This window comes from Monodon monoceros, unplaced genomic scaffold, assembly GCF_005190385.1.
Source record: "Monodon monoceros isolate NGI ecotype Baffin Bay Population unplaced genomic scaffold, NGI_Narwhal_1 Super_Scaffold_2, whole genome shotgun sequence".
Lineage (NCBI taxonomy): Eukaryota > Metazoa > Chordata > Mammalia > Artiodactyla > Monodontidae > Monodon > Monodon monoceros.
In genome coordinates this window covers 91,097,546-91,115,754 of record NW_021703776.1, presented here as the reverse complement: position 1 = coordinate 91,115,754, position 18,209 = coordinate 91,097,546, and the positions used below count along the sequence as shown (strand labels likewise).

Below are 18,209 nucleotides of genomic sequence, written 5' to 3'. Positions count from 1 at the left end.
CCAGTCTTGCCTGAATTATAAAGATGAAATTTTTATTGAGATTCAGAGTTCAATTCAGTGAAATTTTGTTTTATAACACGTAGGGGTGGCAGCTGGCTGCAGTGACATGCATCCAGAAATAAATGGAAATTCTCTATGAGGATATTCATAGCAGCAAAGAACCGCTAACATGAGTTTGTGTCTTTATATGCCAAGCATGCGCCACACGAAATCCTATACACCGTCCCTCTTAATTCAGCTTTGGTCAACAAATCATCGAATGCCTATTACCCAACAGAAGTGTACAGGCACAGTGCTAGGCACTTAAGGGGAAAGCTGGGTAAGACCCAGTTCTGCTCACCTTCTAATGGGGGAGCCAGGGAAGTGGTACGAGAGAGAGAGAGAAGGTACCGGCTGTGGTAGGGCCAAGACCACAGGAGATGCAGGGCTCTCGCTGGAATGAAGGGGTGAAGAGCACCCCAGGAGAGGGAAGGAAATTGAGGGCAAACAGCGTGGCGTGGGGAGAACTGGAGAGCAAGGTGCCAGGTGAGGAGGTGACCACGCAGAAGTGGATGGGACCAGGTCAGAGAGGGCCTCCCGCGCCAGCCAGGGAGACCGGTTCCCCAGGCGGGGAGGGCCACGGGAGGGTTTTCTGAAGCAGCAGTGAGATTCTGGTGTGTTCTTCCGGCTGCAGAGTTGGAGGACAAATTTGAGGGGCACAAGACACGAGGTAGGGAAATCAGCTGGGTGTCTATTTCCAGCCAAGGGATGCTCTTGAAATCCTGGACTACAGAGTAGAAGGGCAGAAAGGGGAAAGAAGGATTCAGCCACCACTTAGGAAACAAGACTGGGCTAACTGGGAGGGGTGAGGGAGAGCTGGCCTGGGGGGCTGGGTGGAAAGGATGCTGTATGCTGAGAGCCAGGGACTGTCAGCCCTCTCTTATCAGTGAGGAAACTGGCAAGGATGGTGTGACTTGCCCAAGGTCCTCCAGTGGAAAAAGTGTATCTGCCCTCAACTGGAAAGGTCTTGCTGATTTCCACAGTGCCATATTTCTCCTAAGAACTTCCCAGTTATCTCCCTTATATCATGAGACGATGCTACCAATTTTGGTCACTCTCTGTGTACAGACAGTGTTGAAACCATTAAATGTATAACTGACTGTGCTTTACAATGCTCACACCTGGGCTTCCCGGATGCCTATTGATTTGCGAAGATAGGAAGGGGGTACGTGAGATATTTTCAACATTGCAAAGAGCCTAAATGTAAATCGTGCCTTTATTGACAATGCGATTGTGCAGGTTAACTAAAATGTCAAGTTTCTTTGCTTCGGAGAAGAATTATAACTTGGTACACTAATGCTGGTTCTCATTGGCAGAGCTTCCATCGGCTTGTCTTTGAATAATTAAAATGGGAAAATAAATCATTCATTACTTAAATATACATCGTTGTTTGGACAATAGAACACAGGACCTATGGGGAAATAATATAAACAGTAGATGTTGGTGAAGAGTTTAGATAGCGGTGCTTCGAACTGTGGGGATTAGCGGTTAATGAAACAGTGAAGAAGGAAGTATTTGCCCTTTGATGCCTCTGCTGGGGGCTGGATGCCTCCCCTTCCCTACACTGTGGTCAGGACGCCCCGCTCACACACCAAGTGTTCTGTACTCCCCGCATACCTCATCTTCTAAATGGCTGTGTCCTGCGTTCTATCCCATCCCCTCCTTTTGCATCAGAGCCTTGCCCTTTGATTTCTAACGTGACAGTTACTTTATGTATCTGAGTTCATGGGCATGTGATCCATAGCCCATCAATGACGTAGAACCAGCACATAGCCTAGAAAGCCTTCAGCATTCAATGAGGGTATGAACTAAGAAGGAATTTATTTACTCTTTCAATGGCCCGCACGCAAAGCATTCTGCCAGATGTTGAGAACATGGTGGCACTAGTGTGCCAGTCAGAGGGAGACTGGCTCGCACGCACATGTGACGGCAGTCGTTTGGAAGCAGCGCCGTGATTGTGATCATTAACGTTTACTGAGCAGCTACTATGCACAAGGCACCCACCGTCTTAAGATTCAGCCCCTGCCCTCAGGGCCTTATCATCAGGCTAGGAAATAGGACACAGGCATGAACAATAGAATAAGACAGTGTGTGCCAAGGGACAGCAGGCACTGCTGGAGTTCAAAGGAGGCCAGGCTCTTGAGGGCTGGCCTGGCTAACGAGACGTTCAGGAAGAGCAACGTTTGGACAAGGTTTTGAGGGGTGGGTGGGATTTCGTTTAAACAGAGAGGGGAGGGCATTCGGGCAGCAGGAGTCTGTGATGTGCAGGCAGAGTGTGGAGAGAAGGGGTGGAGGAGGGAGACTCGGGGAGGGTTTCAGTGCACCTTCCAGCTCAGAGGGCAGAGACAGCTGCTGGGTTTGGTGCCCGGAGCTGGCTCTCTCCGGGGTGTTCTGGGCAGGGCTTGGGAAATGGGGTTGTGGTTGAAGCCACTCTTGGTAGAGGTTGGCCTTGCTGTCATTCTCTGACACGATTTTCCCAGAAAACTTTGAGCAAAAAAAGCCATCTGTTTCTGGGACCATATTCAGGAATTTCCATCTGCTGAGGCAAAACCTAAGAAACACACCTTCGCAAGGCCACCCAGAGGTTTAGGATGGCCCCGCAGGGTAGCCCCGTGCCAGGCTTTGCCTGGGGGCCCAAAGACACCTGAGATGGCGGGGGTCGTGGGGTCTCCCACTCAGCTGACGCCCCTCCCCCACCCCCAGGACATTGTGCAGCATCACAGATTTCTGGCAAACCAGGGACAAGGTGGCGCTTAATAATTGAAGCGCCAATCCACAGCAGCGCGAGACCTGCCCCCTGTCCCTGCTCTCCCCAAAGTCTCGCCCCCTTGTTGAGACGTACGTCATTTTTACAAACAGAAACAAGTCCTTGCCATGCTGTTCAGGTTCCCAAAGATGAGACCCTTGCCCTCAGTGGCAGATGACAGCCTATTTGGTAGGTTGTTACCATGGTACTCAGGGGTGGAGGGGAGGGTCCATTCAGTGGCTTTATTTCTGGAAGAACCACTGTCCTCCCAGGAGAGCAGCACCAAGCATTGACTCAAGCAGCTCAGTAAGGCACCAATGTAAATTGGTCTGCTTTGTTTATAGAATGAATGAGATTCTTCCTTCATCTCTGACCAAAGAGTCGATGCTACCAATTCCACAAGCCTGAATTCCTTACAAGATAAGAAGAGGTATAACCATAAGGGTTAAGATTATTGCTGTTGTTTTCTTTAAAACAAAGCTAAACTAAGAGCAACTCATAGGCCCAATGAGTGTGGCCGGACAGAATCCCTCGGCTTCCAGAAATGCCTCATAAACTTCTCAGTAAAGAACAACAAGTTTTATTGTCTTATAATCATATTTTGTTTTGGATTAAAAATAATATTACCCTGTCTAATCACTTAGCTGCCAAAATTTGGGCTGTTTTTAAAAAATCAATCCGTTCTCAACAAAGACAATGATTTGTTGCCTTGAGGGCGGTCAAAAAACCGCATTCACACACCGAGGACCATTCCCAAAGAAAAGTGCTAAGAATGTGTTTTCTGATATGGCATATCTGCAGTAAGGCTATAGCCTATCAGGAAACTGCCTTTGAAGGTCATAAAATTCATTTGGCTGTATAAGTTCTGGTGTGTATGCTAAAATAATCAGTCACCTTACTTTATAATCACAACTCGTGCTCTCGTTCTGGAAAATCAATAAAGTGAGAAGAAGGCTGGGGATATTGTGTATAGCTATTTAAAAGAGAAAACAAAAAATGATATTCTGTGAAAATGGTCCTCAAGGAAACACAGACCTAGTTTTCATAAGGGGGCTCAATTTTATCTCCAAGCTCATCACTGAATTATTAAACTGAAGTACCAATCATATCCTAGACAAAAGCACAAAAAATAAAAAAGGCAAATAGCATTCATCCTTCTCTACATGCTCTGGGACACTGGAAATTATCCACGGCCTTTAAAATGTATTTCTAAAATGCATCTATTATTCACATTCTGAATGGTCTGTTCCACCAAATGTTACAAACCCCAATGTTGCCTTCACCTGTGATACTTGCCCACCTAAAATGTCCACCCTCCTCTGCTAATCCTTCCCTGCGTTTCAAGACCTAGACCAAGACCTTTCTGCTTTCCAAAGCCACCTGTGACTGGCTGGAGACCCAGAAAGGCTGAAGGATTGGGGCTGGAAGGCGAGAAGCAAGAATCATGCACGAGGGCTTCCCTGGTGGCGCAGTGGTTGAGCATCCGCCTGCCGATGCAGAGGGCGTGGGTTCGTGCCCCGGTCCGGGAGGATCCCGCGCGCCGCAGAGTGGCTGGGCCCGTGAGCCATGGCCGCTGAGCCTGCGCGTCCGGAGCCTGTGCTCCGCGGTGGGACAGGCTATAGCAGTGAGAGTCCCGAGTACCGCAAAAAAAAAAAAAAAAAAAAAAAAAATCATGCACGAAGCTAAAAGGCCCCCAAAAGCCACTTCCGGAGAGTATTTCCCGGCTCCTGGGACAATCAGCACCATAGGAACTGCCACTGAGGAAGAGTAGGGGGCCCAGGCAGGAGAGGGAGCAGTCACTAGTGGACCCATTGGGTCTTATCTGACTTCTTTTTCACCACCAGCAGCTGCAGCTGCATTCAGCACAGACCAGCCCAAGCAAGACCATCAACAGATGAAGCAGTCATGGAGTAAATCTAGAAGGCACCGGGTGGCCTTTCATTTTGTTCAGTGTTTCCTTTGCTGTGCAGAAAATTTTAGTTTGATGCAGTCCCACTGACTTATTTGTGCTTTTATTGCCTGTGCTTTTAGTGTCGAAAACACCAAAACGTCATTGCCGAGACCAATGTCGTGGGGCTTTTGCTCTGTTTTCTTCTAGGATTTTTACAGTTTCAGGTCTTACATTTAAGTTGTTAATCCAATTTGAGTTTTTTGTTTGTTTATGGTATAAGATAAGGGTCCAATTTCATTACTTTGCATATGATTATCTACTTTTCCCAACATCATTTATTGAAGAGACTATCCTTTCCCCATTGTGTATTTTTGAATCCTTTGTCAAAAATTAATTGACCATTTGTTTCTGGATGTTTTATTCTGTTCCATTGATCTATGTGTCTGTTTTTATTCCAGAACCATACTGTTTTTTTGTTTTGTTTTGTTTTGCGGTACGCGGGCCTCTCACTGCTGTGGCCTCTTCCGTTGTGGAGCACAGGCTCCGGACGCACAGGCTCAGCAGCCATGGCTCACAGGCCCAGCTGCTACGCAGCATGTGGGATCTTCCCGGACTGGGCCATGAACCCGTGTCCCCTGCATTGGCAGGCAGACTCTCAACCACTGCGCCACCAGGGAAGCCCAGAACCATACTGTTTTCACAACTATAGCTTTGTAATATAGGTTGAAATCAGGAATTGTGATGGGGAATTTCCTGGCTGTCCAGTGGTTAGGACTCTGTGCTTCCACTGCAGGGGGGCACAGGTTTGATCCCTGGTCAGGAACTAATATCCCACAAGCTGCGCGGCCCAAAAAAAAAAAAAAAGGAATTGCAATGCCTCCACATTTGTTCTTCTTTCTCAAGATTGCTTTGACGATTCAGAGTCTTTTGAGGATCCATACAAATTTTAGGATTTTTTTCTATTTCTGTGGAAAATGCCATTGGAATTTTGACAGGGGTTGCATTGACTCTGTAGATCACTTTGGGTAGTATGAACATTTTAACAATATTAATTCTTCCCATGCATAAACACAGGATATCTTTCCATGTACTTCGCAACCTTTTCCATTTTTTTCATCAGTGTCGTATAATTTTCAGTGCGTAGATCTTTTACCTCCTTAGTTAAATTTATCCTTAAGTAGTTTATTCTCTTTGATGCTATTGTAAATGGGATTGATTTCTTTTTCAGATAGTTTGTTGTTAGTACGTAGGAATACAACTGATTTTTTATGTTGATTTTCTATCCTGCAACTTTAATGAATTCATTAATTAGTTCTAACAGGTTTTTTTGTGAGTCCTTAGGATTTTGCATATATAAGATCATATGCTCTGCAAACAGAGGTATTTTTACTTCTTCCTTTCCCATTTGGATGCCCATTATTTCCTTTTCTTGTCTAATTGCTCTGGCTAGGACTTCTGGCATTATGCTGAATAAAAGCAACAAGAGTGAGCATTCTTGTCTTGTTACTGATCTTAGACAGAAAACTGTCAGCTTCTCACTGTTGATTATGGTGTTAGCTGTGAGTTTGTCATGTACTATGGCCTTTATCATGTTGAGGTACATTCCTTCTATACCGAGTTTGTTGAGAGTGTTTATCATGAAAGGAAGTTGAATTTTGTCAAATGCTTTTTCTGCATGTATTGAGATAATTATAGGATTTTTTATTCTTCATTCTGTTAATGTGGTGTATCATGTTTATTGATTTGTATATGTTGAACCATCTTGCATCCCAGAGAGCAGTGGTTTCTTTTAAATATGGCCTGTGATTCGATGTAGGTCTAGAATTAGAATCCAGTTTTTCCACATGTAAAGGAAGCTCTCTGAGAAAGAAACTTCCAAGTACAGGGATGGACTTTTTCATTGTAGTCTTAAGTCTTAATAATCACCATTCACAAGTTAATTTAACCTGGTCTTAGAATGAGACTAGATCAGAACACTAACTTACCCTGATTCCTATTTTAATGTCCATTTGATTTATACCTCTGGGTCTCAGGCTCCTGAGATTTAAATGCAGCTTGGTGTTGAAAGCCCTTCCACCTTCCCAAGACAACTCTTCTCAGTTTCCACCATATTTATATATTTAACTGCTTTGACTGTTTAGTTACTTAATGCAACAGCCACGGTTTACTTTTCTCACTGCTTCATCAGCCAAGAAGCTCCCTGATTACTCCAAACTCCCCTGTACATTCCACTTTGCTGTAGAAATAGTTAGCTTACAGTCTCAAGACCTCTATGCCCAAAGCATAAAACTGCTTTCCTCTTCAGCACTAGAGAGGAGCAATTCCCTGTTCTTTTTAGTAAAATTTCTCTTTTTTTGCTCAATAATTGATATTCATTTAAAAAAAGAATACGGAAGATACAGAAAGACCAGAGGAAGAAAAAAATCACCCATAATCCCACCATTGGAAGAAAACCACTATTAATATCGAGGCTATTTCTTTATATTCTTTCTCTCTTTCTTTTTTTTTTTTTTTTCTGGGTACATGAATTTTTTTATTGCAATATAATTCACATGTCATAAAATTCATCCTTTTATTAAAGTACGTGATTCAGTGGTTTTAGTACATTCACAGAGCTGTGCAACCATCACCATCGTCTAGTTTCAGAACATTTTCATCAGCCCCAAAAGAAACTCCATACCTATCAGCAGCCACTCCCTTCTCCCCTCCTCCAGCCCCTGGCAACCACTAATCTACTTTCTGTCTGTATGGATGGGGCAGATGAACTTGTACATAATTATCTGGGGAGTCCTTACACTCTTTCTTAATAAAGAAACCCTCATCTTACCAAAAGCTGCCAGTTCGTAGGTACACTTGAAAGTTTAAATACACTATACTTAAGATTGCCTCTACCACTATTCAACTCACACAACTTATTTCTCGTGCATCAAATCTCTTCCGGAAGTCAGCATTTCCAACAATTTTATACAGAAAAAATGAGTTTAAAAAATGTTTTATCACGAGTTTAGATCACCTTCGCATGTGCTTCATGTGCTTCTAGCTAATGTATTCTACATACCAGCTCATCTCCAGCCCCAGTGGAACAGCCGTGATCTCCTCAGACCCCAGTGCACGCAGCTCAGCCTCATAACTGTCACTTTAAGTGACTGTCATCAAAAAATTGTGTCAAATGCAGTTTGGGGAAAACTATCAAAATATACTATGCCTATGTTATATTAGTCTCTTTTTAGATGAAATTGACTCTTTTGTCTTCTTTCTAAATTCACACAACACTTAATAATTAAGAAGTGTTTATTAAGTACATGCCATGGTCTTGCTGTACAAGGTGGGTGGAGATTCAAAAACAGTGCACTTGTAACTATTAGAAACGTGGACACCAAGTCGGTCCAAACTGAAAACACAATAGGCTTTCAGGAAAAGGGTGATGCACGTGGGCAGAAGAATTAGATTTGTACTGAGCTGTGATGCCTAAGAGAAGAACCAGCAAGAAAATATCAGTGGATGGGAATTCCCTGGCAGTGCAGCGGTTCACTGTCCAGGATTGGCCCAGATTCAATCCCTGGTCGGGGAACTAAGATCCCGCAAGCTGCATGGTGTGGCCAAAAAAAAAAAAAGAAAGAAAGAAAGAAAGAAAAATGCCAGGGGAGAGTCGAGCCAACATTTATTAGGCACCAACTGCATGCAAGGGTGGTGGTGGAGATGAGAGTCATGAGGAAAACAACAGTGAGTGGGACTTCTCAGTGTCTTGGGCAAACAGGAGACGCTTCCCTGAGGAGGTGCCCCTGAGCTCCTTGAAGGAAAGAGAGGAGGAAGGGGATTCCAAGCATGGAGACCAGCAAGGGCAGAGGCACGGACGCCTGCAGCAACGTGACTGTTCACAGAACTGCCAGGCCCACAGGTTGGGGTCAGAGCCTGGTGGATGAAGCCGCTGAGTCAGGGACCAAACACTACGTCCCGGGTGCTGGGCTGATGAATGTGTACTTCTTCACTTTGCCCGCATTCAACCAGATGCTAGAAGAACATCTGAGTCATGGACAGAAGTTTCCAGAACTGCAATGAGATACAGGACCTCTGTCCTGCCTTGAAAGAACTCCTAGGCTCGTTGAGCAGACAAGAAGTGGTCCTCCTCTTGTTACCTTTCCAGAGTCAAGGCTTTCATTGCACACTTGCCTGGTCCAATGACAGGGGGGACTCTTAAAGGAAAGACTAAGGAGTTTAAACGTTCAGGACAGCACCCTCCACAAGATCTCCTCGGGGGCCACATGGCTGTGAGGGTCTCTCCACCCCCAGCTCTCCCAGAGTGCCCCTCTGTCTCCCACATGCACCCTGTCGAGAAAATGAAGCTGGAGGGAGGCCCTGCCGCATTCAAGCTGATGTCTGTTGCTCAGAGGCTACCTGGAGTCTTGCCTGGAAGAGGAGGGTTGAGAGCCCAAGGATGGTGACCTTGAACTGATCAAGGGATAGACCCAGGAGCACCAGAGCCACGGCCACGGCCATGGCTACTCCCTCCTGCTGCCTCCTTCTCTTCGGCGTTATCCTCAACAGACAGCGAGCTCACCCAGAACCTCCACGTCTCCCCAACCTTGGGCATCTGATCCAGACCTCCTGTTTTCTGACCTTGTACCAGGACCTCACGCCATGCCTGGCACACATGAACAAATCAATAAATATTTTTGCAAGAACCAATAGAAGTCGGCCCTCACTTCCTATTCACCATCTCTGCTTCATGCATCTCTCTTATCTCTGTGTCTTTGACCCAGGTTATTAGCATGGCCCCAGAACAGATTACAAATGCACAACTGCCTTGCTGAATGGTATGGTGTTATTGGCCGTGACTCTGATCTACGCTGATTAGAAACACCCAGTTACAGCCAACTTATCAGTCAGGACACATGCCTCTTTCCGTGACCAGAGCAACATTAATGTATGCAATTCACTCATCCATTCATCAGATGTTTATCGAGGTCGTACTGTATATCAGGCACTGAGCTGGAAGTCAAGACTACGGAAATTAAAAAGACCCAATAAAGACAGAAACAGAAGCACAGTGAAGTGTGCAATAGAAACAATGATGCTGCGAGACCACCTGGAGGCCTCAGGTTGGACACACTTTGAGAATCACAATCAGAGCACAACTGTCGATGAGAAATTAATATTAATAAGCATATTAATGAGAAATTTTAAATATACCTAAAGCACTGAAGACTTATTTTCCTGTGCGTTTAGGTTATATAAATGATAGTTAATGATAGTGGCTGACATCTACTGAGCACCCGCTACGTGTCAGGCACTGCGCTAAGTGCATCTCATCTCTGAGCAGAAGCTGAGGTGGATGAATGGAGTTGGGGGGGAGAGGGGGTACCGCTTGCTCCTGGGTTTGCATGTGGCTGGTTTCAAGGCAAGATAAGCCACACTGAGAAAAGTTCAAAAGATAATTAAACCAGTTAGAAAGCAAAACAGCACTGGGACTGAAGCTGTGTTTCAGAGCCAATTTCCAAGAGGTAATTTCATCATCCTAGAACATCAGACGTGAGTTCCATTTTCAGCTATGCAAATTCCAAAAGAATAATACCTCACATTTGCATAACGCTTGATGCTTTTCAAAGTGCTTTCCCAGTTATTAATCTAGAGGAGGCTTTATTACTACCGGAGACATAAATTGAAATTCTGTTCAAACTGAAGTTCTCCATTATTTTTTCCACTTTCCCCTCAAAAACCAGAGCCGCCTAAATTCAGGTGCTTTTGATGGAGTGGGTAACTTTAATAAGTTTTGCCGACAGGGTGAATATGTACAAATAGAACATATTGTGGGGCCTTCCATCCAGCCTTCGATCAAGCCAGACTTCAGAAAACCTCCTGTTGAATTAACTAAATCACGGGAGGTTACTACTCCCAGTTTAAATTTGAGATTCCCCCAGGGTCTCAGACTTTGTGGCACTGCACACACTGCGTTCGTTGGAATCCATTCCCTTCCATCAAATATTAGAAAATGAGGAAATTAGTTCCACCACTTTGCCCTTAAACCTACAGAAATCCCTGTCAATGACATTCTACGAAGTGGCCCATGTTGCCAGACAGCTCCTATATCTTTTTTTTTGTTTTTAATGTCATCAGACCCAAGAGGCTGCATCTGCTGTAAATGCAACCTGGGGAGAGGATCTTAGAAAAACGAGGTGAGAAGATAGGATGGGGGTGCAAGGAGCTACTTCTCCCCAAACCTTTCCAATTTGTTGCTTTTTCCATCTCTTTCAAACTTAATTACGTGTAGCGTTCTCAGCCACTGAATCACCAGTCTTTCCTGACACCTCCATCTCGTGCATTTGAGCAAAAGATTAACCTGGCTGTTTGCTTTCAATTCTGAAGCTGTGTTAATACTCAACTCCCTCTAGATTAGAGGGGAAGAAAAACACACTCCCACATACCCCACCCCGGCTCCAGCAGGGCTCCACGGCTGCTATTCCTGACAATGTCACAGTCATTGGAACATGCTGGCTGCACTTACCACTTCAGGAGAACCAAGAGGACCACTGACAGGGCTACCATCACCATGGGGCCACTGGCTTCCAGTCTGAGGAACCCCAAGACTTCCATTGTTCCTCAGAGACCCTAGAGGGGTGGTCCTCCAGAGGAAAGGGTGGGGCTGGTCCCCCTGCAGTTACAGGAACCACGATCCGGAGATGAAAGACTTAGGCAACCAAGAAAACATCACATCAAGTGGGTCCCTGAAATGTGCTCTGTCTCAGAAGTGTCCTCTTATAAAGAGGAAGGAAGAGGAGGGGAAAACAAAGGGTTTCAGTGTAAGGCAGTGAATCAGCAACTTTATTTTCTTGATGACTGTACAGTCAATAAACATTTACATTAACTTCCCCGGGAAGCAGCAGCAGAACTGGCTCCCTGTTTGCTGGGAAAGAAAATGGTTGCAACCATAGATTTCTGCTGTGACAAGTAGTCCTTAAAGAAAGACCCCTCGGGCTTCCCTGGTGGCGCAGTGGTTGAGAGTCCGCCTGCCGATGCAGGGGACGCGGGTTCGTGCCCCGGTCCGGGAAGATCCCTCATGCCGCGGAGCGGCTGGGCCCGTGAGCCATGGCCGCTGAGCCTGCGCGTCCGGAGCCTGTGCTCCGCAACGGGAGAGGCCACGACAGTGAGAGGCCCGCGAACCGCAAAAAAATAAAAAAGAAAGATTCTTCTTTTGAAAAATTAATTTGTAATTAAATGATGATATGGGTGAGGAGACTGAATGTCCCAGAAAAATTTGAGGCCAGACATCAGCCTGATGAAGAATGCTGGCTGCACTGAGGATATCCATGCCATTAAGTTCATTCATTCCTGGGGTCCAGTGACACCTGTGGGTTCAGTGGGGTCCCTGGTGACTGCCTGTTGGGACAGACTGAAGATCTTGCCTCGGGCCAGCCCTCTCATCATGAGTTGGAGGATTTCTTAAATGTCTAATAGCATATCCACTGGCTCATGTATGGGTCCCTTGTTCTCGCTCTGAGCTTATCTGACTAAGGTAGACAGAATTCTTTTTTGCTTATTAGTCAGCGTATGATACCTTTAGTAACTGGAAGGTGTTTCAGAGAGGAAATCATTCACTCACCATGACACTCATTTGTTTATTCACCACGTATGGGGGCCAGGCTCTGTGCTGAGTCTACAAAGTTTGGAAAATAGAAGTACTAGACTCTGGAGAATTTTCTCTGGGGAGAGACAGACAGTAAACAGGTAGACAAAGAAATAAGTAATAGCGAGTTGAGAACGGTGCTGTGAAGGTTGTGAACATGGGGCTGTGACTGGGAATGACTGGGGTAACCCATTAAGAGAGTGTGGGAGGAAATCTGTCCGAGGAGGAAAGCTTGAAGCTGAGAGTCTCAGGTGAGGAGGAGACCTTCCGGTAAAGAGCCGTGGGCAAAGCCTTCGGGCCAAAAAGTGTGACAAGATAAAGGCTCTAGGGCTTCGCTGGTGGTGCAGTGTTGAGAGTTCGCCTGCCGATGTGGGGGACACGGGTTTGTGCCCCGGTCCGGGAGGATCCCACATGCCGCAGAGCGGCTGGGCCCGTGAGCCATGGCCACTGAGCCTGCGCGTCCGGAGCCTGTGCTCCGCAACGGGAGAGGCCACAACAGTGAGAGGCCCGCGTACGGCAAAAAAATAAATAAATAAATAAATAATTAATTAAAAAAAAAAGATAAAGGCTCTAAGGTGGGGAAGAAGTCCCCGCATTGTGGGAACCTGAGAGAGTCCAGTGGGCCAGCTGGGGGAGCAGCTGGGGGAGGTGGAGACATCGACAGAGAGCAGACAGCTCAGAGCCACAGTGAGAAGCCTGGGCTTCATTTGATGTGCAACTTAGCCGTTTAGCGCGGTCGTATTTCTTCTTCTTTTTTTTTTTTTAATAAATTTATTTATTTATTTATTTGTGGCTGTGTTGGGTCTTCGTTGCTGCACGCGGGCTTTCTCTAGCTGCGGCGAGAGGGGGCAACTCTTCGTTGCAGTGCATGGGCTTCTCATTGCAGTGCCTTCTCTTGTTGTGGAGCATGGGCTCCAGGCACGCAGGCTTCAGTAGTTGTGGCTCGCGAGCTCTAGAGCGCAGGCTCAGTAGTTGTGGCGCACGGGCTTAGTTGCCCTGCGGCATGTGGGATCTTCCCGGACCAGGGCTTGAACCCATGTCCCCTGCATTGGCAGGCGGATTCTTAACCACTGCGCCACCAGGGAAGTTCAGTGTGGTCGTATTTCTGTTTGTTAGAGTTGTTCTGGCTCCACGTGAAGAATTCATGGAAGGAAAAGTAGGAAGGCACTTGGAAGACTATTTCGTTCATCCCGAGATGAGGCTGCTCACACGAGAATAGGGATGGGAGGCGGAAAGAAGTAGAGGAATTAGAAATCTATTCTGGGATTGACTCTGCAGAATTTCCTGGTGGATTGGCTACAGAAGGGAGGGGAAGGAGGTAGCACATCTGACCCCCCAGGTTCCTGACTTGAGGGAGCATCATTCACTGAGATGAGGAAGGCTGGGGAAAGATGTGGTATTGTTGGGAAGATCAAAAGCTGGGTTTTGCAGAAACAGACTCACAGACATAGAGAGCAGACTTGTGGTTGCCAGGGGGCAGGGGGAGAGGGAGAGGGATGGACTGGGAGTTTGAAGTTGGTAGATGCAAACTATTATATTTAGAATGGATAAACAACAAGGTCCTAATATATAGCACAGGGAACTATACTCAATATCCTGTGATAAATCATAATGGAAAAGAATACAAAAAAGTGTGTATGTGTATAAATGAGTCACTTTGTTGTACAGCAGAGATTGGTACAACGTTGTAAATCAACTACACTTCAATTAAAGAAAAAGAAAAAATCAAAAGAAGAAAAAAAATTGGGAAGAGTGAAAAATGTTCAACAGTAGGGACAAAGTGATATTAATTATGATGTATCTACTTCAAGGGCTATGATACCAAAGGCCAATGGCAACATAAACAACTCAAATTATAATCACAAATAAAAAAATAGAAAAAAATGCTATGTGCATAAAAATTGAATTTTGGCCCTGTTAAGTTTGAGATGCCTGGGATACCTCAGAGTGGAGCTGTCAAGTCACAGAGGAATCTCAGCTGGAAATGTAAGTAATAATAATGAATAATGACAATACCATTTATGAAGTACTTACTATGTGCGAGTTACTATTCTAAGAACATCCAGATATGTTAGCTCATTTAATCCTCATAAACCACTCTATGAAGTAACGCTTATTATTAACCCTATTTTAGAGAAGTAGAAACTGAGGCATGGGATGTATGACTCTAAAGCCCATACTCTTAATCAAAAGGTTATATTCAAACGTAGAAGGCACCAATACGCAAATGGTAGTTAAATCCAGAGGCATAGATGAGCCACAAATAAGGGAGTGAACCGCACAAGCACCAAGTACCTTCCAAGCACCTTCCCCTTTCTCTAACCATTTGCCCTGACTCCCTATTTTGTATCTCTACTTAGATGTCCCCCAACAGCTGCATCACATCTGGACCAGTGCCCCATGCTCCAGCTCAGCCCTTTCGGACTTCCTGTCCTCTCTCCATATTCCATGTCTCTTTTGTCCCATATGATCAGTACCATACTGAGATGTTAACGGATCTGTGTGTCCTCCTCACAAAACCAAGCTGTGCTTCCACAAGGGCCATCAGAAATATGGTGCTTTCAGCCACAGGCACCACTGTGTGGGATGTGGGAGGATCAAGAACTGGCGTGGTTCATCATGGCCACGGATTCAGAGAGTTGGAAGAACCTCAGATATTACTTAGACCAATGTCTGTAACAGAAAGATGCTCAGGAAAAGAAATTAAGGTTCCAAGGTGGAATGAAAGTGAGAAATGCTGGTGTGAGCATTGATACGTAAGTTTATTTACTCAAGACCTCTCGGAAACTTGAACCTGCCGATGTGCATGGGAACTCTCCGAGAGGGGGTGCAGAGAACAGCATCCCCCAAGTGCATTTGACCACGGGATCCCTCTTAAGGGACATTTATGAACAGCCCAGATGTTGTGCTTTTAGGAAAGTGCTTGGAAAGTCTGTTGACCAAGCCCATGGTGACCTCTTATTTACAGAGGGGGAAACGAAAACCCAGAAAGGGAAAGTGATGGTACAAAGTCCCACAGCTGCCTGGTGATAGAGCCCAGGACCCTCATCTTCCTTTTCAGGATCTGCATCTAGAATGTACTCCTCCCATCCCACCGTGGACCTGTGGGCCTAGCACAGGCCCTGCCTGCTTCACGGAGACGGCTTTGATGCTGGCCACCAGCTCAGAGATGTCCTCAGGGGTGACCACCTCCCCTAGTGACATCAATTTCACACATTCACTCCTCCGACTAATATTGTTGGAACCCTTTTTGTGTGATTTGTGATTTGTGGAAGCTGTAAATGCCGTGGAAAGATAATCACCCCCATTCTACACTCGCCTCAGAGCAGAGATAATACTCAGTGAATTGTGGACAGTAAGTGAACTGGGATGGAGTGGAAGGGTCAAATATGAGAGGTTTTAAGGCTTTTCATCAGGAGAATAACGTGATTAAGGATGTATTACAATTTCAGTATCCGTGACACAATGCAGGGACACGCTGGTTGGGATTTTTCCAGGATGGGAGCAGACTGTTGCCATGATATTTACCATAATTAAATATTAGGCCTTTATTCTCTGGATTTTTTTTATAAATTTATTTATTTTAATTTTTGGCTGCATTGAGTCTTCGTTGCAGTGTGTGGGCTTCTCATTGCAGTGGCTTCTTTTGCTGTGGAGCACGGGCTGTAGACGCGTGGGCTTCAGTAGTTGTGGCACACAGGCTCAGTAGTTGTGGCTCGTGGGCTCTAAAGCGCAGGCTCAGTAGTTGTGGCGCACGGGCTTAGTTGCTCCACGGCATGTGGGGTCTTCCCAGACTGGGGCTCGAACCCGTGTCCCCTGCATTGGCAGGCGGATTCTCAACCACTGGTCCACCAGGGAAGAAAATATCTCTGGGTATTTTCTTTTCAATATATATCTATTTAAAAAAACAACTCTACAGAACTGTATAGAAAATAGCCTATAATCCCAACTCCCAGAGACAAACTCTTAGCATGCAGTTAGCATATGCCCTCCCCTATCTTTTTCTATGCATATGCAAGCACAGGTGTATTTTTAGTTTTTATGAAAACAAGATCATCATATCCATGCCATCTACAACTGGCCTTTTCATTCTCCGTATGGCGAATATCTTTCCATGTTCATACCCAGAGATACACATCATTTGCTTCTCGGGATTCCCCTGGTTGGACGTGTTGTAATTCATGTAGCCCATCCTGTGTTGAATGGCATTCAAGCTGTTTGCAAGTTTTCCCAACTACAAATGAGGCTTCAGTGAACATCCTTATGCATATCACTGTGGCCTTGCCTGAGTATAGCCCAAGCAACATTCTCAAAAGTGGAATTTCAAAAATGCAAGTAGGTGCTACCCTCTGCAGAGACAGTCAGCTTCCCTCCCCCGAGCTGTGTACTGAGGTTTTCCCTGCTCCATGGGACACTCCACAGAGCTTACCCTTCTGTCTCAACCCACTCCAAGTCTAGCTCTTTTTTCTCCTACTTCCAGGCAGACGCCTCCCCCAGAGTTGAGTCAACTGTTTTGACTTAAGTCTCGTGTTTCTTTTTAAAGCTTTCACTCCATAAATTCTGTGGTATTTCCTCCATGTTCCCTGTGTTTAAAAACTGCCTCTGCGGAAGCTTCCCACCTGGCCTGCACAAAGCCCCACGTCTCTGACGAGGTTTGAGGCCTCAGAGCGTGTTCCCTCTGCCCTGCAGGACCCCGAGGGAAAGGACAACAGTGTTTCCTCAGCACTGTAGACGGTCATGGAGCATTGACCTATAACCTTGTTTCAGCCTCATAGCAACCCTGGGCAGTAGGTGAGCAGGACTTTTCATTCCTGGGTTCCAAGTGGGAAAAAAGAGTTCAGAGATGTTACAAGACTGTCGGAAATCGTACATTTCATAAATCCTAGAGGCCGACGAACACAAACCCTAATCTTCTGGCTTTAAACCCAATGGTTTATCCACTAAAGCTAAAGCCACATCTTGGTTTAAATACTCATAGTTCACCCAGCAGCCCACAGTTGTGATATAGCTTGTTTCTGCTCCTGGGATGCAGAGCTGCTGCAGTTAAGGAAGACAAAGTGATGGTGCAGGCCTGCCGGCTGCTTTATCTCCATGGAGAAGCTACTGGGGCCCCTTTGGAAGGTGGGAAACCTCAGCTAGCCCCAGTGCAGCCCAGTCTCCTCAACGTCATCCAGTATCTTAGGGACTCCCTGTCCAGTTTCTGAGAACAGGGGTCGGATTCAGAGGCTCCTCCACTCTTCATTCCATCAGTTAGCACACACGCATTGGACAGTCAGTAGGCACTTGGCACCAGGAGTGGAATCCCAACGTGTAAGGCCTCACGTTCCAGGTGTTGCTTCCAAGGAACTCAGCTTCCAGGATAGGGAAGCAGACTGGTAAACACCTACGTGCTGTCAGTGTTACAGGGACTGTGACATAAATAGACAGGGCACAGAGGGGGCAAAAATAGGAGGAAGGAGACTTTTAAAGGCTTTGAACAGATGACATCTGAGCTTAGACTGGACCGATGACCATGCAGATGACAGTAGGACAGATGTGCTTGGGAGAGGGCGCACGTCTAGGGCTTGCCTGAGGGCATCGGATGCTGGGGGTGAGTGGAGGGGACAGATACTCAGAGGCCAGGTCAGGCAAGGCAGTGTGGGCCACACACTTTATCCTAGGAAGCCAGGGTAGGACCAAAAATTGAGTGCAACGTGATTGGATTTTTAGGAATACTCCTTAGAAGGCAGATTGGATGGGTTACAGCTGAGATGGGAGACCAGCGAAGAGGCACTGGTCTAGGTAAGAGAGGACGGTCTGAATGAAATAGTAGATGTGGAAATGGGGAAGAGAGGACTGGGAGGACAGAATCAAGAGTATTTGGTTATTGGGTGTGGTGGTAAAGGATTGCTGAAGATAACTCCCCAATTTCT

At 45.9% G+C, this 18,209-nt stretch overlaps 1 protein-coding gene across 4 annotated transcripts in view; it reads right to left on the bottom strand.

Annotated features, from left to right (window-relative positions):
- The window catches only part of TBXAS1 (thromboxane A synthase 1), a 150,140-nt gene extending 138,786 nt beyond the window's left edge, over positions 1-11,354 (bottom strand). For all 4 annotated transcript variants that reach the window (XM_029234111.1, XM_029234109.1, XM_029234110.1 and 1 more), the window contains exon 1: positions 11,179-11,354. In XM_029234111.1, the coding sequence (XP_029089944.1) occupies positions 11,179-11,267 (89 nt within the window). In that variant the 5' untranslated portion in view covers positions 11,268-11,354. The remainder of the gene's footprint in view (positions 1-11,178) is intronic.
- Between the last annotated feature and the right edge of the window lie 6,855 nt (positions 11,355-18,209).